Below are 19,466 nucleotides of genomic sequence, written 5' to 3'. Positions count from 1 at the left end.
AAAAAAGGTGACACAGTGTACGTTAGAGAGAGATGTGACACAGTAACAGTGCTATATCTCTTGGCGCGTAATTAAGACACGGATTTCTGGGGCAAATGCCAGGTCGTCACATAAGAGTAAAGGGATCGAATTCTAAACCCCTACCCAAAGATCACACCATAAAACTGTATTCAGTAGGTTGACGATTTTATGAATCTTAGAAGAGCCTATAAGTAGTGAAGGGATTAATAAAGGCAATACATCGCCCTTATAGTCAGAAATTTCTCCTGAGTACCAACAAATTTTCAAGTGTCATCAAAAATAATATAAATACGACGTCTTTACTTACTGCTGATTCGGCCATACCATTTTTTTTTTCCAAGTTTCGGAGAGAGAGAGTGTAAATTGAAGGGAGTAAATTTTCAAGCCTTCAGTTTCTTTTCTCACTACAAGACGTCTCCCATAAACTGAAAATGCTGTTTATGGTATCTCTAGACGATTTTATTCAGCTAAGGAGAATATTTCCAAACTGGGGGCGTCAGATGAAACCTACAATAACCGTCTATTACTAAACAGCTCTTCCAAGTTGAATGAAATCGTCTGAAAATATAAAAAACAAATCTGTCAGACGTCATCATATGTAAGGCGTCAACTTGTCACACGCCGAAATAAACTGGCACGAAAGAGACGTCAAGGAACATTCTAATGACACGTGAATACAGTTGTGAGGAGGTGGAGATACATATATATATATATATTTTTTTTTCACCTAACGGGCTCGAAGTTTTGTCCAGTGTCAGAAAAAAAGGAAAAAAAAGAAAAAGAAAAAAATACTCCCGACTTATTTTCTGTTCCACAATTACGCGGTTAATTTGGTCAATCCGGTAACGCAGATTTATTATTATTATTATTATTATTATTCCGATCTCCAGCCAGTTAACCTCATTTTAGACGAGACTTGTAAATGGGATAATGCAGGCTGTATCTAACCCCTACAGCTCGGAAAGTCTCCCCTTACAGTGAATAACATCGCATGAAGCACAAAAAAATACGTCACCGAATTGAAGGTGTCAATAGTCAAACTGAAACGTATACGCATTTTTTTGTAATCCGTCCGCCATGATGGTTTTCCTAAGCTGAATATTATCGCCTGGTAATTACGAAAATCTAACAGACACTACAATTTAAAAAATAATAATAATAATAAATAATAATAATAATAATAATAAAAATAATTTCGTCTGGGGCTACAATAATAATCACGGTATATGAAAACATGATGCATTTCATAATTTCGCCATTCTGTCTTCCAAAACTCGTAAATGTCGAGTTATAAAATATGATTAAACGTTGACTGGGTGCTAAAGAGTGTTATTGGGAGATCTGGTTAATGCTGATAGAGGCGAAGAGTATTCATGTTTAAAATTAATGCGATACTAAAAAAGAAAGATATAGGGCAATCTCTCTCTCTCTCTCTCTCTCTTCCTTCCAGTCACTTACTTTTGTTATCTCTCGCTCTCTCTCTTGAATTAAAAAAACATAGTCAAACACTGAAGAGGTTAAGAGTAATATTGGTGAATAAGTACCATCAAGTGAATAAGTTAAGGGTGATGCTGAAGAGGAGTGAAACTGTAGGTAAGAGGAAACAGAAAAGAAGTTTGAAAAAAAAAAAGGTAAGTAGAAGGAGAGGGAGGGTGAGGTAATTAAGAGGGAGAGAAAATCATGTAAGGATAATGGAGATGGTGTTCCCTCTTTGCCCGGAGTGTGTGTGTGTGTGTGTGTGTGTGTGTGTGTGTGTGTGTGTGTGTGTGTGTGTGTGTGTGTGTGTGTGTGTGTGTGTGTGTGTGTGTGTGTGTTCAGGAATTAGCCTAACCATGATAACGACAAAGGATCGTTTTAAGTCGGTAGTGTGAAGAATCTCTCTCTCTCTCTATTCCTTCCGGTCACAGTTAGTTTTGCTCTCACTCTGTCTATCTGTATCTATCTATCCCTATCTATCTATCCCTTCCGGTCACTGTTATTTTTGCTCTCCCTCTCTCTCTCTCTCTCTCTCATGACGAGCCAACTGCGCCACTCACTGACCACATAAATATACCCCCTAATCGCCACCTCAACCCCGATGCCCACCATCTATTAAAACCCTTCCACTTCTAACTCTTCTTCATCTAATTATTTCTAGATGCGCCGGTGCGTTTCATCCTCTCACCGATTTAGATTTAGATTTAGACTAGATTTCTACCCCAACCCAGCAAGCCCAGTAACAGGACAAGCATTTCAGTGGAGCTTACTTTGTGTGGATAATTCTGTTCACGAAGGAATGGCAGTCATGAAACACAGCCAACTTTTAATCCACTTAATGTCATGACGTCTTGTTTGGGGTAGTTTTTGTGAATGTGTCGGTTTTTATGTACGTATCTATTTGTGTATGTATGTATGTACGTGTGTATGTAAGTACGTATGTATTTGTTAGGAATGTATGTATGTATGTATGTATTTGTTTTGAATGTGCGTATGTGTGTATCTGTTCCGCATGTATGTATTTATGAATGTATATATTTGTTTTGAATGTATGTTATGTATTTATGGATGCATGTATATATGTATGTATGTATGTATGAATGTATGTATGTATGTTGTATGTGTTTGCTATTTGTTATGTACTGTATGTATGTAGCTAATGGTCAAAAAATATCTTATCAATGCCTAACATTACACTGATTAAAAGTAACACACAGACTGTTTGGGGGTCTGAGAAAAAGTTAGGCTACTCAATTTTTGTGCATATCAAGAGAACCAAAGGTCAAGGGTCACTGGACGAGGTCAAAGTTCAAGGTGCGGCACTACCTCACGAATTACAGATACCCGATTCGGATAGTCCTCTCTGGTTTATTTTGTTTCTGTTACACTCAGCTGATTTAATTCTTAAGAGTTTAATCTCAAGGTTTTGGCTACACACAGCAAAAGTCTTACCCCTTCTGACAATGCACATATTTATTTTAATCTAACTCCTGACGATTTCATTCAGCTTAGGTCAAGACACCCCCAGCTGCAGGATTAAGAGTATATTATCAACGTTTCGGCTGCGGGAGACGGTGGACGTTTAACAGTTTATCGCAACGTTTCGGATACGGGAGACAGCAAAAGTTTAAGACTGAATTTTTACATTTTGGCCACGAAAGATACAACGCACGTTTCAGAGGGTACTTCCAACGTTCCAGTTATAGGAAACATTGCAAACGTCTGTAATACACGCAGCTAACTCGTCAAATAAGGATGGAGATTTTACCTTCCATACACTACTTCTGCTGCAGTAAACCAATGACATCCTAACCTAAACCTAAATTTGAAATGCTGTGTACTGACCAGGAGATTTGGTGAGGATCTGCAAATTACTGTTAACGTCCATATTTTGTGTGCTCATGAATCAATAAGCTAATTTTTTCTTTACATTAGATACAAAACGTTAAGTAAGTATCTTATTTTCCCTCAAGTTATGTACAGGTTCGAAGATAGGAAACCTTAGTTCAAAGTGTTAAATACGACTCCAAACCCCCCAGTTACCTCTTGGGAATTTAAACCAATCCGCCTTATACCACTGGACTACCACAGCTTGCAGACCGCCTCACCAACCACATAGAAACTCTCAACACAAATAGCCGTATTTCTAAAACCCGAGAGCGCAAAAGTGTGGAGAACACCATAATTTTTCAACATTTCTGAAGCACTTGGTGAAAACAGAATGTGCCTAGCTTTCTTTACAGTTGCTGACTACACTCTGATGTGAGGTATAGGCTCCTTTTGTATTGTTTTTGTTTTTTCTTGGAAGGATCGGTTTGCGGGCTCCTGGCCTTTGGTTCCTTCTTCCTTGCATTAAAAAAAAAAAAAAAAAAAAAAAAGGCTGATCAAATCTAATGATCACAGGTGTTCCATGAATATGCTTTGAAAATTGGGGCTTGTCTATTTTGCGCTCTCAGTTTCATGCATACAGCCAAATGACTCTCGTACAGTACATACCACAAAGTCTTTAGTGGCGGGGATGAGGGCACCTTCTCGGTACCACTGCACTTTAGGCAATGGCTTCCCCTGCACCACAGTGTTGAAGCGTGCCACCTGACCCTCGTTCACAGTCACGTTCTGCAGAGAGGCTACGGAGGGGGCCATTTCCTTTTGCTGGGGCTGGATCACTAGCAGCTTTGTCTGAACGGTCGCCTGACAATGGCAAGAAGAAATATCTCATAATTTTTAGCACTTTACAGCCACTTTTAAGTTTATTTTCAACAAATAATGGCTGATCTATACAAAAAATAATGCCACCAAATCACAGTACTTAGAGACGGATTGACTAGTACAGTAATTCAGTAACATCGTAATACAATAATTCACTTCAGTATGGTGATGTCTGAGGCCTGAATCAGTCATACACTGACGCAAGCTGTCTGACTCCCTAGGTCGGGTTTAAAGTTGAAAAAAAGAACACCCAGTTTCTAATGACCGCATTCCAAGCAAGCCTGACATACTATAGTTGAATGTAGGTTACAGTTAAAAACGAAATGCCGAATATGTGAATCATTGAAATCGGGTGATTTTTGTCCAGTCTCCACCCTGACTTATAAGGCAAGACAATTTGCATCAGATGTTTATTCCTGTCTCACTGTTTGCTGGCCTTTATACACAGTCATGTTATTAAATGATGTCACAAACTCCACTGAAATTTACTGGACTTCGTGACTTCACTTCTAGCACAGGTGTACAGGCAGTCCTCATTACAGGTTAAAGGCATTCTTGAACTGAAGGTGTCAAAAGCAACGAGAGATTTTTGTTTACCTTGCCAGAGGGATTGGTGGCAACACAGGAATATGGTCCTTCGTCCTCTGGGAAGGCCTTGTTGATACGCAGGGTGTAGCGGTCACCGTCAGCACTCATGTTGAAGTACTTGCCGGGTTGGATCGGCTGCTTATCCTTGTACCACTGAATCTTGGGTTCTGATTGGTGAGATAAGTGAGAAGAGTTTTATAGTAAGGCTACTAGTAAGGCTACAATAAATCATCATCATAATCATTATCATAATCATCATCTTTCTCATATTTTACTACTTAAAGGTGGGGTGAGGTAGGGTCCGGAAATGTAGCAAGAACCAAGTTAAATTTAGACGTCAACATACTGAAAGGCTCGATGGTAGAAGGCCATTGGTAAATACAGGTAATGTTACTTACTTGGAGTGGCCGTGATGACGCAATCGAAGACAGCTGGCTGCCCCTCTTTAACGGACAGGGCCTTAGCCTTCTGCACGATGACGGGTGCCTGGGGTCCTGCCTGCTTGCCTGGAGGCTGCTTAGTCTGTGGCTGGGAAGGGCTGACGATTTCCACGGTGGCCTGGCAACGTGCTTCTCCAGACTTGTTGATGGCCACACACTCATAGCTGGCGGAATCCTCTGGTGTGGCTTGGACAACGAATAGGGTGTACCTGCCTTGGTCTACGGTCATTTTGTAGTGTTGATCTGGGGACAGCTTATCACCGTCCTTAAGCCAGTAAACGTCAATGGGTGGGGTACCGTGTATCTTGCAATCCAGCCGCACCGTAGCACCTGGTTTACCTTGGGTGTCCTGGATGGTCTGCTCGAAGCTTGGGGGTACGGCTCCCGTTCGGCTTGGTTTCTTCTCTGCCACGACTAGGTTAGCAGAGCACTTAGCACGACCTCCCCTGTTCTCCGCCACGACAGCGAACACTCCCGAGTCCTCCATGAACACCTCACGGATGGTCAAGACGCTCTTATCGCCGAAAGTGTGGATCATGAAATCTGGAGAACTGGTGATGGGGAAGTCCTCACGGTACCACTGAACAGTCGGCATTGGGTCACCATCAAACTCTACCATGAAGCGCGCAGGCTCTCTCTCGTAGGCTCGGCACGGCTGGATCTTTTTGGTGAAGTATGGAGGCTTGGCGGGCTTCTGGGGAGCTCCTTGAACCAGGCGCTCGGTGGTCTTACCCTTGTGCTCCATCTCGGTCTTCTCTGTGGCGGTGATTTTGCGGTGGATCTCCTTGTCTCCCTGTATCTCCTTCTGGGTCTGCTTCTGTGTGCTGGTGTGAATCTGTAGAGAAAAGCATGATTATTAAGCATGTAAAATGACTCACGAGAAAGTAATTCATTAGGTACATTTACTTTAGTCATTAATGAGACTGAGTAATTTCTCGGCACATAAAATGAATCTTAAGTAACACAAAATAACCTACAGAGCACAAAATGAAGTCACAAATTAAAGAACTGCTTATTATTTGTAAACTTGGATGCACTTAAGTGAGACAGAGTTGCGTATCATGTTCAGTTACGCTCATTAATTTTTGCACCACCCCCACTTAGCTTTTTCCTGAATGAAGCGGGAAAATGTGATGTACAGAGAGGGATGCTGACGGAGGAGAGAAAGATGGGGAGAAAGAAGGAATATGCCACACCTACTCTCAGAATAAAAGTAAGAGGGGGTGATTTTGAGTTAATATGAGTAACTGTACATATAATAACAGTCAAATGAGAAAGAGTACATAGGAGAGTGACAAGTATATCATCAACACGACGATATCTCTGTCAGTGTACCTCCAAATCATTAACCACTGACCTCCTTGCCGTGGACAGTGGACTCAGAAGGCTCGAACTCCCTCTGCCGAAGTTCTGCCTCATCGTGACGCATTTCCTCCACGTCCCTGAAGGAAAAAGAGGACGTGGTGTTTTAAAGAAATGGGAAATTAAAGACGAATTAATCCAGGTTTCTCACCCCCATAGTGAGCAGCTTCTTAGTGGAAAATTCAGACGTGATTTAATGCAACACATAATCCTTCGAATGTAAAACAAAAGCACAATTTATTATATTTAAGTGATTGTACTATAGCACTTCTGATTTCAAAATGAGTTACCACAGACTTCTTAAATTTGATGTATTGATGGTAGGCAGGTTTCATGAATACGTTAACACACCATGAAAAAAAAAATTTGATACATCGTACAAATGTAACATAATTTACGGTTAGTTTTTGAAAAATTATCCTACTTTGACAGATCTATTATACTGTTAGAGATTTGGTTTTAGATGATTTATTAGGAAGTTATGAATGGATAAGAATGAAAAAAGAACACGAGAGAATTTTTAAAAATAAACATTATGGTTACACTTTTAGAGCATTATTTTTGAAGCAAACTTCAGAATCATCAAATTTATCATTTTACATGCAATTTATTCTTAATCCTTAAACCTCGGCTAATGACATTTTTTTCTCCAGCAATTTTATTTATCAGAGGAAAAACTCCGAGGTCTAAGGATAAACAAACAGCCAATAAAATAAGCGAGTAAATAAGCAAAATAAACTGACAGGATAACAGTGATGAGTAGATGAAAAGAAAACGTCTTATACAAAATCAAAATACAGTTAAATTATTATATACGTACTACTGGTTGGATACGTTTGGCAACAGTATACAATCAGCAACTTAAATAAAGGCACCATACAAACCATACGAAGAGAGAAATAAAAGGAAAAGTAGATAAATAAACAGATAAATAAGATACTACACGCTTGAGGCTACCTTATGACACGCCTGGGTGCCTTATCCAGATCATGCTTCTTGGCCTCTGTTTCGGCGTCGCTGTGGTGGGGTAAGTCACTCGATCAGTTACTTAATTCAGTCTTATCACTCAGTCAGTTCCTTAAATCAGTCTTATATTAGGTCGTATTCTTGGTGTCATAGCAACTCTTCCTGAACTGTTATGCGTATTTCACCGTAATATTCTTTTGTATGTCGTCCATACTGCCTTAAAATTGACCCAGTTTGCTTCAATAACACACGATATTATACTGATGCGCAATGCGGTGATTAACTAACTATGGAAGAGTTGTTACAAAATCACCAAAGCTACTTACCCTACGACCCATAACCACAGCTTGATTTAATGAGACACAAAATTACACAAGCAACCTTAAACTTATCACTCCAACGTCAGCTACCGTCATATTTCCCGCAAAAAGATGAAGAATAAGAAATCAAACCCCACACTGTATTCTCGAAGGGCACCTCTACCTCGTCGATTTTATTTGCACATTAAGCCTTCCTAATTTCTTATGACAAAATATTAAGGCGTAATGTGTAAAATGAATCACAGAGGAGGTGTTACGAAATTTCCTAAGCTGACCAGTGTACGATCAACTACACTTTTATTATTATTATTATTATTTTTTTTTTGTATACAGATATCGGTATTTGGCAGAGATCTACAGATGTCTGTTGTATAATTTCGTAAAAGAGATACACAGATTTTTGTACACAGTAGTTACAGTATAATAAGACTTAGATTACAAGGAAAAATGATTAACTTTGTACTTACAGCTGTTCCTCGTAGCGGGAAGCCATGCCCTTCGCCAAGGAGTGCTGGGCGGCGTGTTCGGCAGGGGAGGCGAACATGTGAGCCTCCTTGCCACGGCTCTTTATTCTCTGGGAGTCCTCAAGCTAAGAGAAAATACGAAAAGAAAAATAATATCATCACCACCATGACCGTCCTCAATCAATATCGTCATAAAGTGGTCCTGCATCCTCTCGCTTCTTCAAGGGGGGGGAAAAAAAAAGTAAAAATAATTATCATCAACATTCAACCTTATTTCCTGCAAGAAAAAAAAGTTGGGAAAAATTAAGATATGAACAAAATATGAACGACGGGCAAATTATAAACTTTGTTACTCTACTGCTGTGATAGATTTATTTTTCGTGTGAATCTGTGTTTTGCTGGCTAAAACTTACCCTAGGTTTATAATATATTCTAATCTCCTTATCCTTAAGTCCTTAGCTTTTCACTACTACATTATGAAAGAAGTAAGCGTTTAAACAATGAAGGTATATACATAAACCGCCTTCTGTTTAGCAGTCTCTTCATATGCAAGAATTCCATCAAAATACTTCGACTCACCTCTTTGATCTTTTCGCCGGCATTCTTTTGCCTGGCGAGCTTCTGCCATTCAAGATCCTCAGTCTTTTCAAGCGGTTTGGCCATGTACTCTCCGAACTTGGACTCGTGCAGGATGGAGTAGTCCTTGTTGACCTTCTCCTCGAGGATGCGGTCAAGTTCACTCTCCGTGCGTTCCTTCTGGTAACTCTTGAGGTCATAGTCATACCAGGCTATAAAGACACGAGTTGTTTAGCCCCGACCCTCCTGCCAGCACGGTAGGGCACATGCGCAAGCCACCACCGAACTCTGGCTAACAGGACATTGAGCTAAAGAAATGATCAAACAGGAATTACACCCAGGGGGAACTGGTGCATCTAGTAAAGTGACTGAAGAAGAGAAACTAAGGGCTAACTCTTCTAAAAATGTGGCAAGTGCAACACACAACAAAGGTGGCAATACTTAATCAACAAGTCATGGATATGGTGCATAGTTAAGATACTCAGGAACAGTTGGTTTTCACAGATGGGATTCTCTTCGTGGTAAGAAATATTCCTGTTGCAATACAATGACATGTATGAACAACATGCAATGGGCACAACATCAATATATAACAATTACAAACAAGCATATTTAAACATACATATTCTAAAACATATAAAAAACAGGGCAGGCGTTAGTAGCTTTGTACAATAGGGAGTCAATAACTGAGGTTGCATTACTGAGTTAACAGGTCAGGTAATCGCGAGCAGAACTAAAACAGAGGTAGCAGAATAAAATAAAAACGGAGCATAACTATTTAGGGAACAACGGCAGTCAGGGCAACATAGTCGAACTCTTACCTTTAGTCAACTTACCAAATAATAACACTGCGGAGAAAATGAAGAAACAGAAACGAAATTGTGTCAGGGGTAAAATGAATGTTAGTCTTAGAAGGTGGCGCGTCTTGGTAGTGGTCAGTGTGCTTGGCTAAATGTAGCAATGTTATAACCAGTGGGTGAGTGTAGCGAGGTGGTGTTAGCAGTGATCTTTTTTTCTTGGGGGTGGATGGGTAGGTGAGAATGTGCTCTGACTTATCACCAGAGTCCGTCAGATTCACAAATACACTTAAAATCTGCTCCCCTCGTAAGTATGGTTTGCTTCTGTGGGAGGGACAAGCAAGGAAGAGGGTAATATCTTCCCATGTTTCTCTTTCTTCCCGGAAAAGCAAGTCTTAATTACAAGAAAGCATTGGTCTTAAGTCTGTTTGTGAATGTGAGGCCAGTACCGTGTTAGCACCAATTTACAGAGCTTAGCACCAAAACATAGAGCTCCGGTGCTACTCTATGTCTGGCACTAACGCATACGATCTGGTAAACTGCTGGTGATAGTCGAATATATGATATTTTTCACATTCTTGTTGGGCTGCATTCTCGCTGGCTTTTGATATTTCGTTGCACTTCTTCTTCAGTGATTTATTTTACACATTACGCCTTAATATCTTCTACTATGTTATGGATGCAAACTATGTGGGTGCTAAAAATAAAAAAAAGATATGGATAGCATAAGAGAGAATATTAATGTGTAATATACAAAATTAATCGCCAAAGAAGTGGTACCACGAAGCCTCCCAGCCAACGAGAGTAAGAGTCACTATATACATGAGAATAGATACATATATATACAGTAAATCTGGTCTCCTCCCCTGCTGCTCCTCTCACTGCTACAGCGCGCCAAAGAAGCTGAAAATATGACCTGGAATTTTGATGAAGATGGGGGTCAATCAACTCTCCCGCCAAAAGCAAGAGAGTGGGTGACGGAGTGATATAATGGTCAATATTCTCGGTGACACTGGTTTCCTAACACCTCTTCCTCAGTGAGTTATTTTGCGTATTACACCTTAAATTTCTCTTGTATGTTATATCTTTCTAGCATCGTGATAGTTCATATAATATACAATAAATGCCTGAGATGCAAGAAGGAAAATAAATCGCTGAGGTAACGGTGTCACAAAATTCCACAGTCAGCGAATATATGGACCAGTGTGGAGCTAAATTTCCTAGAAGGCAGTGGAGTAATCAAGCCACAGGAATCCACATCTAGACACTTAATCTCTGGAATGTGGACTTTCTCTTATCCACATCTAGAGACTTGATCCCTAGTTTGTGGACCTCCTCTCATCCACATCTAGAAACTTAATCTCTAGAAAGTGGACCTCCCTTTTTTTGGCACAACTTTCCACTATCTGCGAGGTTGTATTCAGCCAGTATCAAGGAGGGACGACTTACGTTTGGGCGAGTTCTTGAGTACAGCGCGGTAGTCGTCCTGGCGTGGGTTCACCTTAAGGTCGCAGCAGGCGTAGGTTTCGCCCAGGGAGTTGCGGCAGATGACCTCCACCTTGCCGTTGTCGTACTGTCGGGTCTTCGGGATGTCCAGGTGGAACATACCATCGTACCAGATCTTGAAGCGGTTACCCTGCGTCCAGAGAATATTTATACATATTGAGGAATCCCTAAAAGTTCCTATCAGGTCATAATCATCATCAGCATCATCAACATCCCTACCCTTATTCTCACATCTCTCTGGAAGTTATCTTATAGAGAGAAAACTGGTAATAGTAAACAGGCTGACACACGAAATTGAGGGGTCAAAGGAACTGCAAAGGAAACCCCCTCTCTCCCCTCCAAAAAAGGACAACAATGAAAACCCAGGAATCTCTGTGGAGGTAATCAGAAGAAAAATAAGCAAGAATAAAAGGAAAATACAGAGAACACATGAACAGAGGTACTTACACTCATAGCGGTGTTGCCGTTGACAATCCACATAACCCTGGGGCGTGGATGACCAGAGACACGGATGCTGAAGCGTGCCCAGTCTCCCTCCTGCACCACCAGACTCTCAGGCTTCTTCAGCACTTCAGGCTTGGTGCGTGGCTTGTCCTCCTCCACAGCGGTCTCGTGGGTACTGTATGTAAGAAGACAAGGGGTTTGCTTTATGCCTCTCAACTGCACGATGGACATCAAAGCATAAAATCAGACTTTACATTAAGGATTAGATTAATATTTATCCACTGCATATAGGTCATTACGGCAATCATACATACTCAGACTCAACAAGAAAGTAAATGGCTAGACTAACGCCTCTCAAAAACACGAGGGTTATTACAGCACACGATTAGACAAAATCGAACACTTCTGGCTAACAGTGATACAGTGAAATTTATTTTTAATGTTTTGGCCATCGGAACACGAAGACTAAACCTTGAAACTTTCAGTCTCGATGTGCCACAACAGCAACCAATGATAACGGATATACTCACGTCTGCATGGACGCCTCAAGCTCCCTGATCTTCTCCAGGGACTGCATGCCCTTGGGGATCTGGGACTCATAGATAACACCAGGGCGTCCAGTGGCCTTGAGTGTAGCGCGGGTCTCATCCATGCCCCACAGGTTGGTGGCGCGGCACAGGTACTCGCCGGAGTCCTCGCCAAACACCCAGTTCATGATCAGAGCAACGTAGCCAAAGTCGTAGATTGGAGTGAAGCGATTCTCTGTTGACGGCAATGAAAATATATATTAAGTTCCATCATCATCCTCTTCATTCCACCATCATCTGCTGCTTCTTAAGTGGTCAGTAGGATTCTTAATGTTAAATGGCATACATCTACACTGTTTGACTCTTAGACAGAACAATAAAGAGACGTGACAAACTCGTTTTAATTCCTCAGTCTAAGAAGTATTTCCTTAATTGGATAAAATTCTATAACATTAGCAATAATATATTAATTGTCATACCTGGAATGAAAAAGTTATGCAAATTAAAGTGATCTGTATGTGTGTATAAATGTTTTTTCTTTTTATTAATGAGCTAGCTATTGATTTTCCCTGATATCAAACCAAAGACTGTGACTATTTCTAACCACGAACTGTTGCCTAACTTACTGAATGGCAGTGGTCGGCCGTTGAAGAACCATTCGACCTTCATGTTGGGGTCTCCGACAGGTGCCAACTGGCAATCAAACTTGTATTCTTCCATTTCCTTGAGATCCTTAACATCCTGGATATGTGTCACAAAGCGAGGAGGCTGCCTCTTCTCTGCATCATAAATGTCTTCGGCTGTGAGCATGACCTCCTTGCAGTATTTCTTGAGTGTCTCTTCCATTTGAGTGGCAAAGTCGGCACCACCCTTCATGCCCTTAGGCACCTGTGACTGGAGCACCACTGACTGACTTGCTGTTGGGGTCAAAATATCATCATTATCATGACCTTTATTCCCATCTAACAATGCACTGAGATAGGTTGAAATGCATATAAAATAACATTAGATTATGTGTACTGAGACTTGCAGTGATAAAATCTAAGTAATTATTCATGCAGATAATGCTATTTCAATGTCTTTAAACAATCAGAATATTAACATTCACTGCTTCACATATAGAAACAATATACCGTATATGTATGTCTTACCCTTGGATTTGAGAGTAGCCTTCGTGAAATCTTGTCCCAGTTTGTTGTATGCTCGGCATACATATTCACCCGAGTCTTCAGCATAAGTGTGAAGCAGCTCAAGGGTGACGTGACCCATTTCGAAGCTTGTTCGGAAGCGGTGACCAGACTGAAGGGGTTTGCCATTGAAGAACCATTCTACTTGAAGGTTGGGGTCGTTGCGTGGCTCAACACGTGCTTCAAAGAAGGCCCGGTCGCCCTCCTCCAAGCTCTGGCTCTTGATGGGGACGGTGAACTTTGGTGGCATCATCTCGGCATCAGCTTCGTGTACTTCACTGAGAGGACCACGCTCAAGTTCCTTCAACTTCTCAGCAGTCATGCCCTGAGGCAGCTGTGTGCTGAGGTCAACACCGTGCTTGAAGCGAACATTGAGCATGGCCTTGGTTGTGGCCTGACCCCACTTGTTGGTGGCTCGGCAGATGTACTCACCAGTGTCTCTGGCGAAGGTCCATTCCAGGTCAAGCACAACAAAACCAAAGTCATCCATCATATGCACACGTGATCCAGCGGCAAGGGGCATGCCATTGTGGAACCATTCAATGCGCATGGTTGAGTCTCCCACAGGCTCCACCCGGCAATCAAAGTGAGCTGGTTGGCCTTCAACAAGATCATGAATGTCTTGGAGCTCAGTAACGAACCGTGGTGGGCAAGGCTTCTCTTCTTCTTGGGGAATCTCTTCCTTCTTCCACATGCTCTCTTCCAGTTTCTGGATGGATTCGGTACAGTCCTTGAAACTCTTGGTTGCCTGTGGCTCCAGAATAATGCCACTCTTGCTGGAGACAGTCAGCTTGCATTCTACAGAAGCTTCTCCATGCTTATTAATTGCACGGCATTTGTAAGTGCCACTATCTTTACCGTAGCAGTTAGCCATTTCAAGAATGACAAATCCGAAGTCATTGATGGTCTTAATACGTGAGCCTGCACTCAGAGGGCGGCCATTATGGTACCACTCAACACGCAGGTCGGGATCATTCACAGGCATAAGACGACACTCAAAGTGTGCCAGTCCATTTTCACCAATTGTCTGGTCTTGAGGCTGAGTGACAAACTGTGGCGGCTGACCAGAATCGGTTGGTGTTCCCAAATCAGGTGACTTGATCATCAGGCCCTCCAACTCAGCGATCTTTTCCATACCCTTTTGCATAGATTTTGGAAGCTGAGTTTCCAAGATAATGGACCGTTTTCCTTCACATTTGAGTGTCGCCTTTGTAACAGCTTCACCGTAGTCATTATAGGCTCTGCACATGTACTCTCCAGAGTCTTCTGGGTAGATGGGTGAAATCTCCATGATCACAAATCCAAAGTCGCAAAACTGACGGATGCGAGAGCTGTACTTCATGGGCTTGCCATTCCAGTACCATTCAACCTTGAGGCGAGGATCATCAGTTGGTACAAGGCGAGCTTCAAAGTGGGCATTCTCACCTTCCTTCATGCTGTCAATGTTGCTGAGAGGTACAGTGAATTTGGGCGCCATACCAACCCTTTCAGATGTAACCGAGTCGCGGCGCATCCAGGCAGTGTCTTCCAAGTTCTGGAGTTTCTGCAGGCCTCCCTCCATGCTCTTTGGCACTTGGGGTGTCAAAATTAGATTGGTCTTGCTGAGGCACTTCAAGGTGGCTGTAGTCCTGTCCTCGCCAAGCTTATTAACAGCACGTGCCTCATAAACACCTGAGTCTTCTTCATAACAGTACAGGATGTCGAGAATGACAATGCCAAAGTCATGGAAGGTCCTATAACGATGACCAGAGGGAAGCTTCTTACCATCCTTATACCATTCCACAACCAGGTTGGCATCATTCACAGGCGTGAGTCGAGCCTCAAAGTGGGCACTCTGTCCCTCAACGCACCGATCGATATTGGCAATCTGAGTAACGAATTTAGGAGCCTCAGCTGCTGTAGCCTCCATGGTAGCCTTCATAGATGTCTTGTGGCCTTCAAGTGCAGCGATCTTGTCCAGTGAGTTGGGCTGCAGGGAGTCTGTGTACACTCCTCCCATGCCGAAGCAGTTCAGGTAGGCTTTTGTGGTGTCAGAGCCATACTTGTTGGTGGCCTTGCACATCCACTCGCCAGCATCGTGATTCTGCAGGTAGGCAATGTCAAGAACGACAAAGCCGAAGTCACTAACGGTCTTGATACGAGTGGCATTTCTAAGAGGCTCACCATTGTGGAACCACTCGACCTTCATGTTCGGATCACCAACAGGGATCAGAGTGCATTCAAAGTGAGCAGAGTCGCCATCTTTGAGGCCTTCCAAGCTCTGGATGTGGGTGGTGAACTTAGGAGGCTGACCATGGGCGCGGTCAACACATTCGAGAGTCACGGAACATTCAGCCTTGCCCCACTTGTTGTGTGCCTTGCATGTGTATTCTCCACTATCGGCGATCTGGAGAGAAGGTGAAAATATACGTTGGATTAATAGCAGAAAAAATACAAAAGCCAATCCCATACTATTCCCTTCAGGGTTCAGGACCCCAGGTTATCCCAGCATAGTCTAAAATATTTAAGGATATATGGCCAGCCTACTCCATTAGTGGAATCAAATGACAAAAAAATCACACCAGTCACCTACTAGAGATCGACATCTAAGTATATAGGGTCCTCGCTTTTTGGATATTCTGACTAATAGGCCATCAGCTAGTCATATCATACTAGCAGTCACACAGTACAGCATGAAGTAGAAATAATGTCAATGTATCAACGTCTCCTAAACTCACCTTTGTTCCTAAGACCTCGAGAACAACCATTCCAAATGCATACACGGTTCGGACTCTGTGGGAGGCCTTCAATGGTTCGCCATTGAAGAACCATTCCACCCTCATGGTCTGGTCACCAACAGGAATAAGTGTTCCCTCGAAGTGAGCGATCTCCCCTTCCTCGATGTTGCTGAGATTCTGGAAATATATGGTGGTCGAGGTTATTAAATATCTTCATCATCATCATCGGCAAAGTCATAGTGAAAAGTTTATATTCCTGGCTAGTGAGGAGACTTGGAAATGGTTCATGGTTTTGGCTGTAAGGGAGACTCTGAAGCAATATGGTTCATATTTTTGGCAGAAGGGAAGATTTTAAGAGGAAATGGTCCACAATTTTGGAAGAAGGGGAGACTCTAAGGCAAATTGGTACATATTTTTGGACGATCAGGAGGCTAAAGAAGAAGAAAAAAAATGGTTCATATATTTAGAAAGATGGGAGACTCAAAGAGAAAACGGTCCACTGTTTTGGGTGAAGGGAAGACTCACCTTGAATGGTTTGGTGAAGACTGGTGGATGACCTTCCTCGTCGGGTATCAGACGGTCATCTCTGCGCAGGTTCATCTCTTCCAGTTTCTAGTAAAACACGGAGAATAAGAAATTAGTACACTCAAAATTATCACCATCATTAGCCCTATCTCATCATCATCATTATCATCATTCTCCCTCTCCCCCTCTCTCTAGTTAAGCTCATACTTCTCGTTCTTCATCACCATCACCATTTTTAATCTCTCACTCCCCTTCCCTAATTATGCTCACACTACATTTGTTACAGATCCATAATTACCTGGATAGCTTCTAGGCCAGCATCACCAGCTGGGTGCTGAGTAGTCTCAATCAGTACGTCCTTGCTGCCCACCACAACGGTAGACGTGCAGAACGCCTCACCAGCCTGAAAAAAAGTAAATAAGTATTATTATTTACATATCCCCTTTCACCTGACAAACAGTTTTGAGAAATATCTAGAGGAAAAGTCTGTATGTACAGTTAAGGTTAATAATTCCCTCACAGCTTCATGAAACTGTCAAGAAGGATTATGCTAAGCAATTATCATCATCATCCCAAATTCCTACCTGAGGGACAGAAAGAGATGGGATCTGAATTATGATATGCTCCATCTTTCACAGTTTATTCTTTGTTATCCCCAGACTTTCTTTTTACTTTTTAAACACGGAATAGAGGAAGCTTTTCTATGCTGAAAGGTCAGATAGAACCATTAACCCCTTAACTACACGGGGTATCCTTTAAGCTCAATATTTACAAGGTGATAATAAACCTAAAACAAGACCGATCATCGTAGTAAAAGCTTTAATATTCAACAAAATATCTCTTCTCACCTTATTGTAGGCCCGGCAGGTGTAGATGCCCTGGTCGCGCTCATAGCAGTCATTCAGGTCAAGGGTCACTAGGCCAAAGTCGTAGGTGGTCTTGTAGCGGGACGACTTCTCAAGCACCTTACCATTCAAGAACCATTCTATCTTGAGGTCGGGGTCCTTCTTGGGTTCGACATTAGCCTCCATATGCAGAGCCTGTTGGGAAGAGGGTTGAGATTCACAAGTCCACTCCCACTCGATTTTACATCCAATTTTCTTTTTCTCGATAATTTTCTTGTGATCTGTTTGATTTTAACATTCTTTTCTATCGTATCTTTTTATTTTGATATTCTTTTCTAGCGTTCCTCAACTCCCTATCCCCACAAAAGATACCAGTGGACTGAAGGAGGATAACGTCAGCCTGAAGACCACTGGGTTCATGCTGATGATGAACCTGGAGCTACAGCAACAACTACTACTACTACTACCTTCAAACAGACAAAAAACAAGGGCTATGGAGCAAAACTGAAATAAATAAATAAGTAAATGAATAAAATCACAAACCTGGTTCTCATTGAGCGAGAAATTGGCCTGCAGAGGTCTGGTGAAGAATGGTTTAGGGTAGGAGGCTTCTGCTTCTGACGCTTGCCTTTGGTATTTGGCCCAGTAGGCGCGCTCAGCCTCCTCAACCTGAGGGGAAAAGAAGGAAGGACATTAACTGTTTTATATATATATATATATATATTTATGTATGTACGTACGGTATTTATGTAAGTGTCTGTCTTCCGTCTCCTGAGGCTTTTATCCCATAAGAGGTCACAGCCACATCTTGCTATAAATTATTATAAAATCATCTGGCATTCACCACCCCCTCCCCCAAAAAAAAGTATGAAGGGGTTATAAATAAAGTAACAGTTTGCAGTTATCAATATTCTTCAAAGTTTTCTGACCGGTTTTGCAGTTACTCTTAATATTATTCAAAGTTTCCTGAGAGTTTTTGGCCCACAAGCAAGTGGTAACTGCATATCCTTACCGCTTCGAGGCCAGCCTTGCCCTGCGGGTGCTGGGTGTCGAAGAAGAGGTTGGCCTTGCTGAGACACTTGAGCGTGCCTGAGGTGGAGGCTGAGCCCTTGGAGTTGGTGGCTTTGCACATGTAGACGCCGGAGTCCTCGGCATAGCAGTGGCTGCAATCCAGGGACACAAAGCCAAAGTCGTACGTGGCAGCGTAGCGGGAGGCTGCTTTCATGGGCTTACCATTGACGAACCATTCTGTTGGGGTAGACAATACAGTTAGTGATTACTGTTGTTTACAGACATAAACTGGAACCTTCTTTATTTGCAACAGAGCAATCAGTCAGTTCCATACTGTCCTGTTCGGGATGTAGGGATATGAAGCTAGGTTGCTGTAGTCACCATCATCATCATCATCATCCAGACACTGAGAACGAGCGGGCACAAGAGTCAAAGAATGCAAAATTATAAAAACATATGGTCCAGATCTTTACCAACTACAGTAGTGTAACTATGAAAAGCTTTTCTTACAGACAAAACTCCATATAATTGTACTGTAAACAAAAATCCTCACGTTTACCCACCGATTTTCATAGTAGGGTCACGAGATGGCTCAACCTTGCATTCAAAGTGAGCGGTATCTCCCTCATGACACTCCACGTCGTTGAGGTGAGAGATAAACACTGGGACATCATAGGTGGGCTCCACAACCTGGGTCGTAGTGGTGGTCACCTGTTCCAACTCGGCGATCTTAGGCAGGGCGTCGGGGTGTGAGGACTCCCCGATCAGCCAGTGGCGATCTGTGGGTAGGAGTAATTGGTTGATGGATGGATGGATGGATGACTGCTTGACTGATTGATTGATTGACTGGTTGGTTGGCTGGCTGACTGACTGATTGACGATGGATGGATGGATGAGTTTGACTGACCAACTGACAGACTGCCTGACTGACTGACTGATGGTGAATGGATGGATGAATCGCTGCCTGATCGATTGACTTACTGAC

At 42.3% G+C, this 19,466-nt stretch overlaps 1 protein-coding gene across 1 annotated transcript in view; it reads right to left on the bottom strand.

Annotated features, from left to right (window-relative positions):
- LOC145407519 (uncharacterized) overlaps positions 1–19,466 on the bottom strand; it is a 280,710-nt gene that overhangs the window by 183,678 nt on the left and 77,566 nt on the right. The window contains exons 39-57 of the mRNA XM_080278443.1: positions 19,045–19,260; positions 18,483–18,718; positions 18,014–18,139; positions 17,474–17,665; positions 16,924–17,028; positions 16,626–16,712; positions 16,101–16,277; positions 13,348–15,769; positions 12,823–13,113; positions 12,200–12,431; positions 11,673–11,844; positions 11,169–11,355; positions 8,926–9,134; positions 8,350–8,471; positions 7,554–7,613; positions 6,592–6,676; positions 5,193–6,069; positions 4,804–4,961; positions 3,994–4,188 (exon numbers count right to left, since the gene is read on the bottom strand). Coding sequence (XP_080134569.1) covers positions 3,994–4,188; positions 4,804–4,961; positions 5,193–6,069; positions 6,592–6,676; positions 7,554–7,613; positions 8,350–8,471; positions 8,926–9,134; positions 11,169–11,355; positions 11,673–11,844; positions 12,200–12,431; positions 12,823–13,113; positions 13,348–15,769; positions 16,101–16,277; positions 16,626–16,712; positions 16,924–17,028; positions 17,474–17,665; positions 18,014–18,139; positions 18,483–18,718; positions 19,045–19,260 — 6,149 coding nt within the window. The remainder of the gene's footprint in view (positions 1–3,993; positions 4,189–4,803; positions 4,962–5,192; positions 6,070–6,591; positions 6,677–7,553; positions 7,614–8,349; positions 8,472–8,925; positions 9,135–11,168; positions 11,356–11,672; positions 11,845–12,199; positions 12,432–12,822; positions 13,114–13,347; positions 15,770–16,100; positions 16,278–16,625; positions 16,713–16,923; positions 17,029–17,473; positions 17,666–18,013; positions 18,140–18,482; positions 18,719–19,044; positions 19,261–19,466) is intronic.

Source organism: Coenobita brevimanus, chromosome 73, assembly GCF_032717465.1.
Source record: "Coenobita brevimanus isolate Jiangsu-jjx chromosome 73, ASM3271746v2, whole genome shotgun sequence".
NCBI lineage: Eukaryota > Metazoa > Arthropoda > Malacostraca > Decapoda > Coenobitidae > Coenobita > Coenobita brevimanus.
The sequence above is the reverse complement of the archived record's forward strand: the minus strand, read 5'-3'. Positions and strand labels throughout refer to the sequence as shown.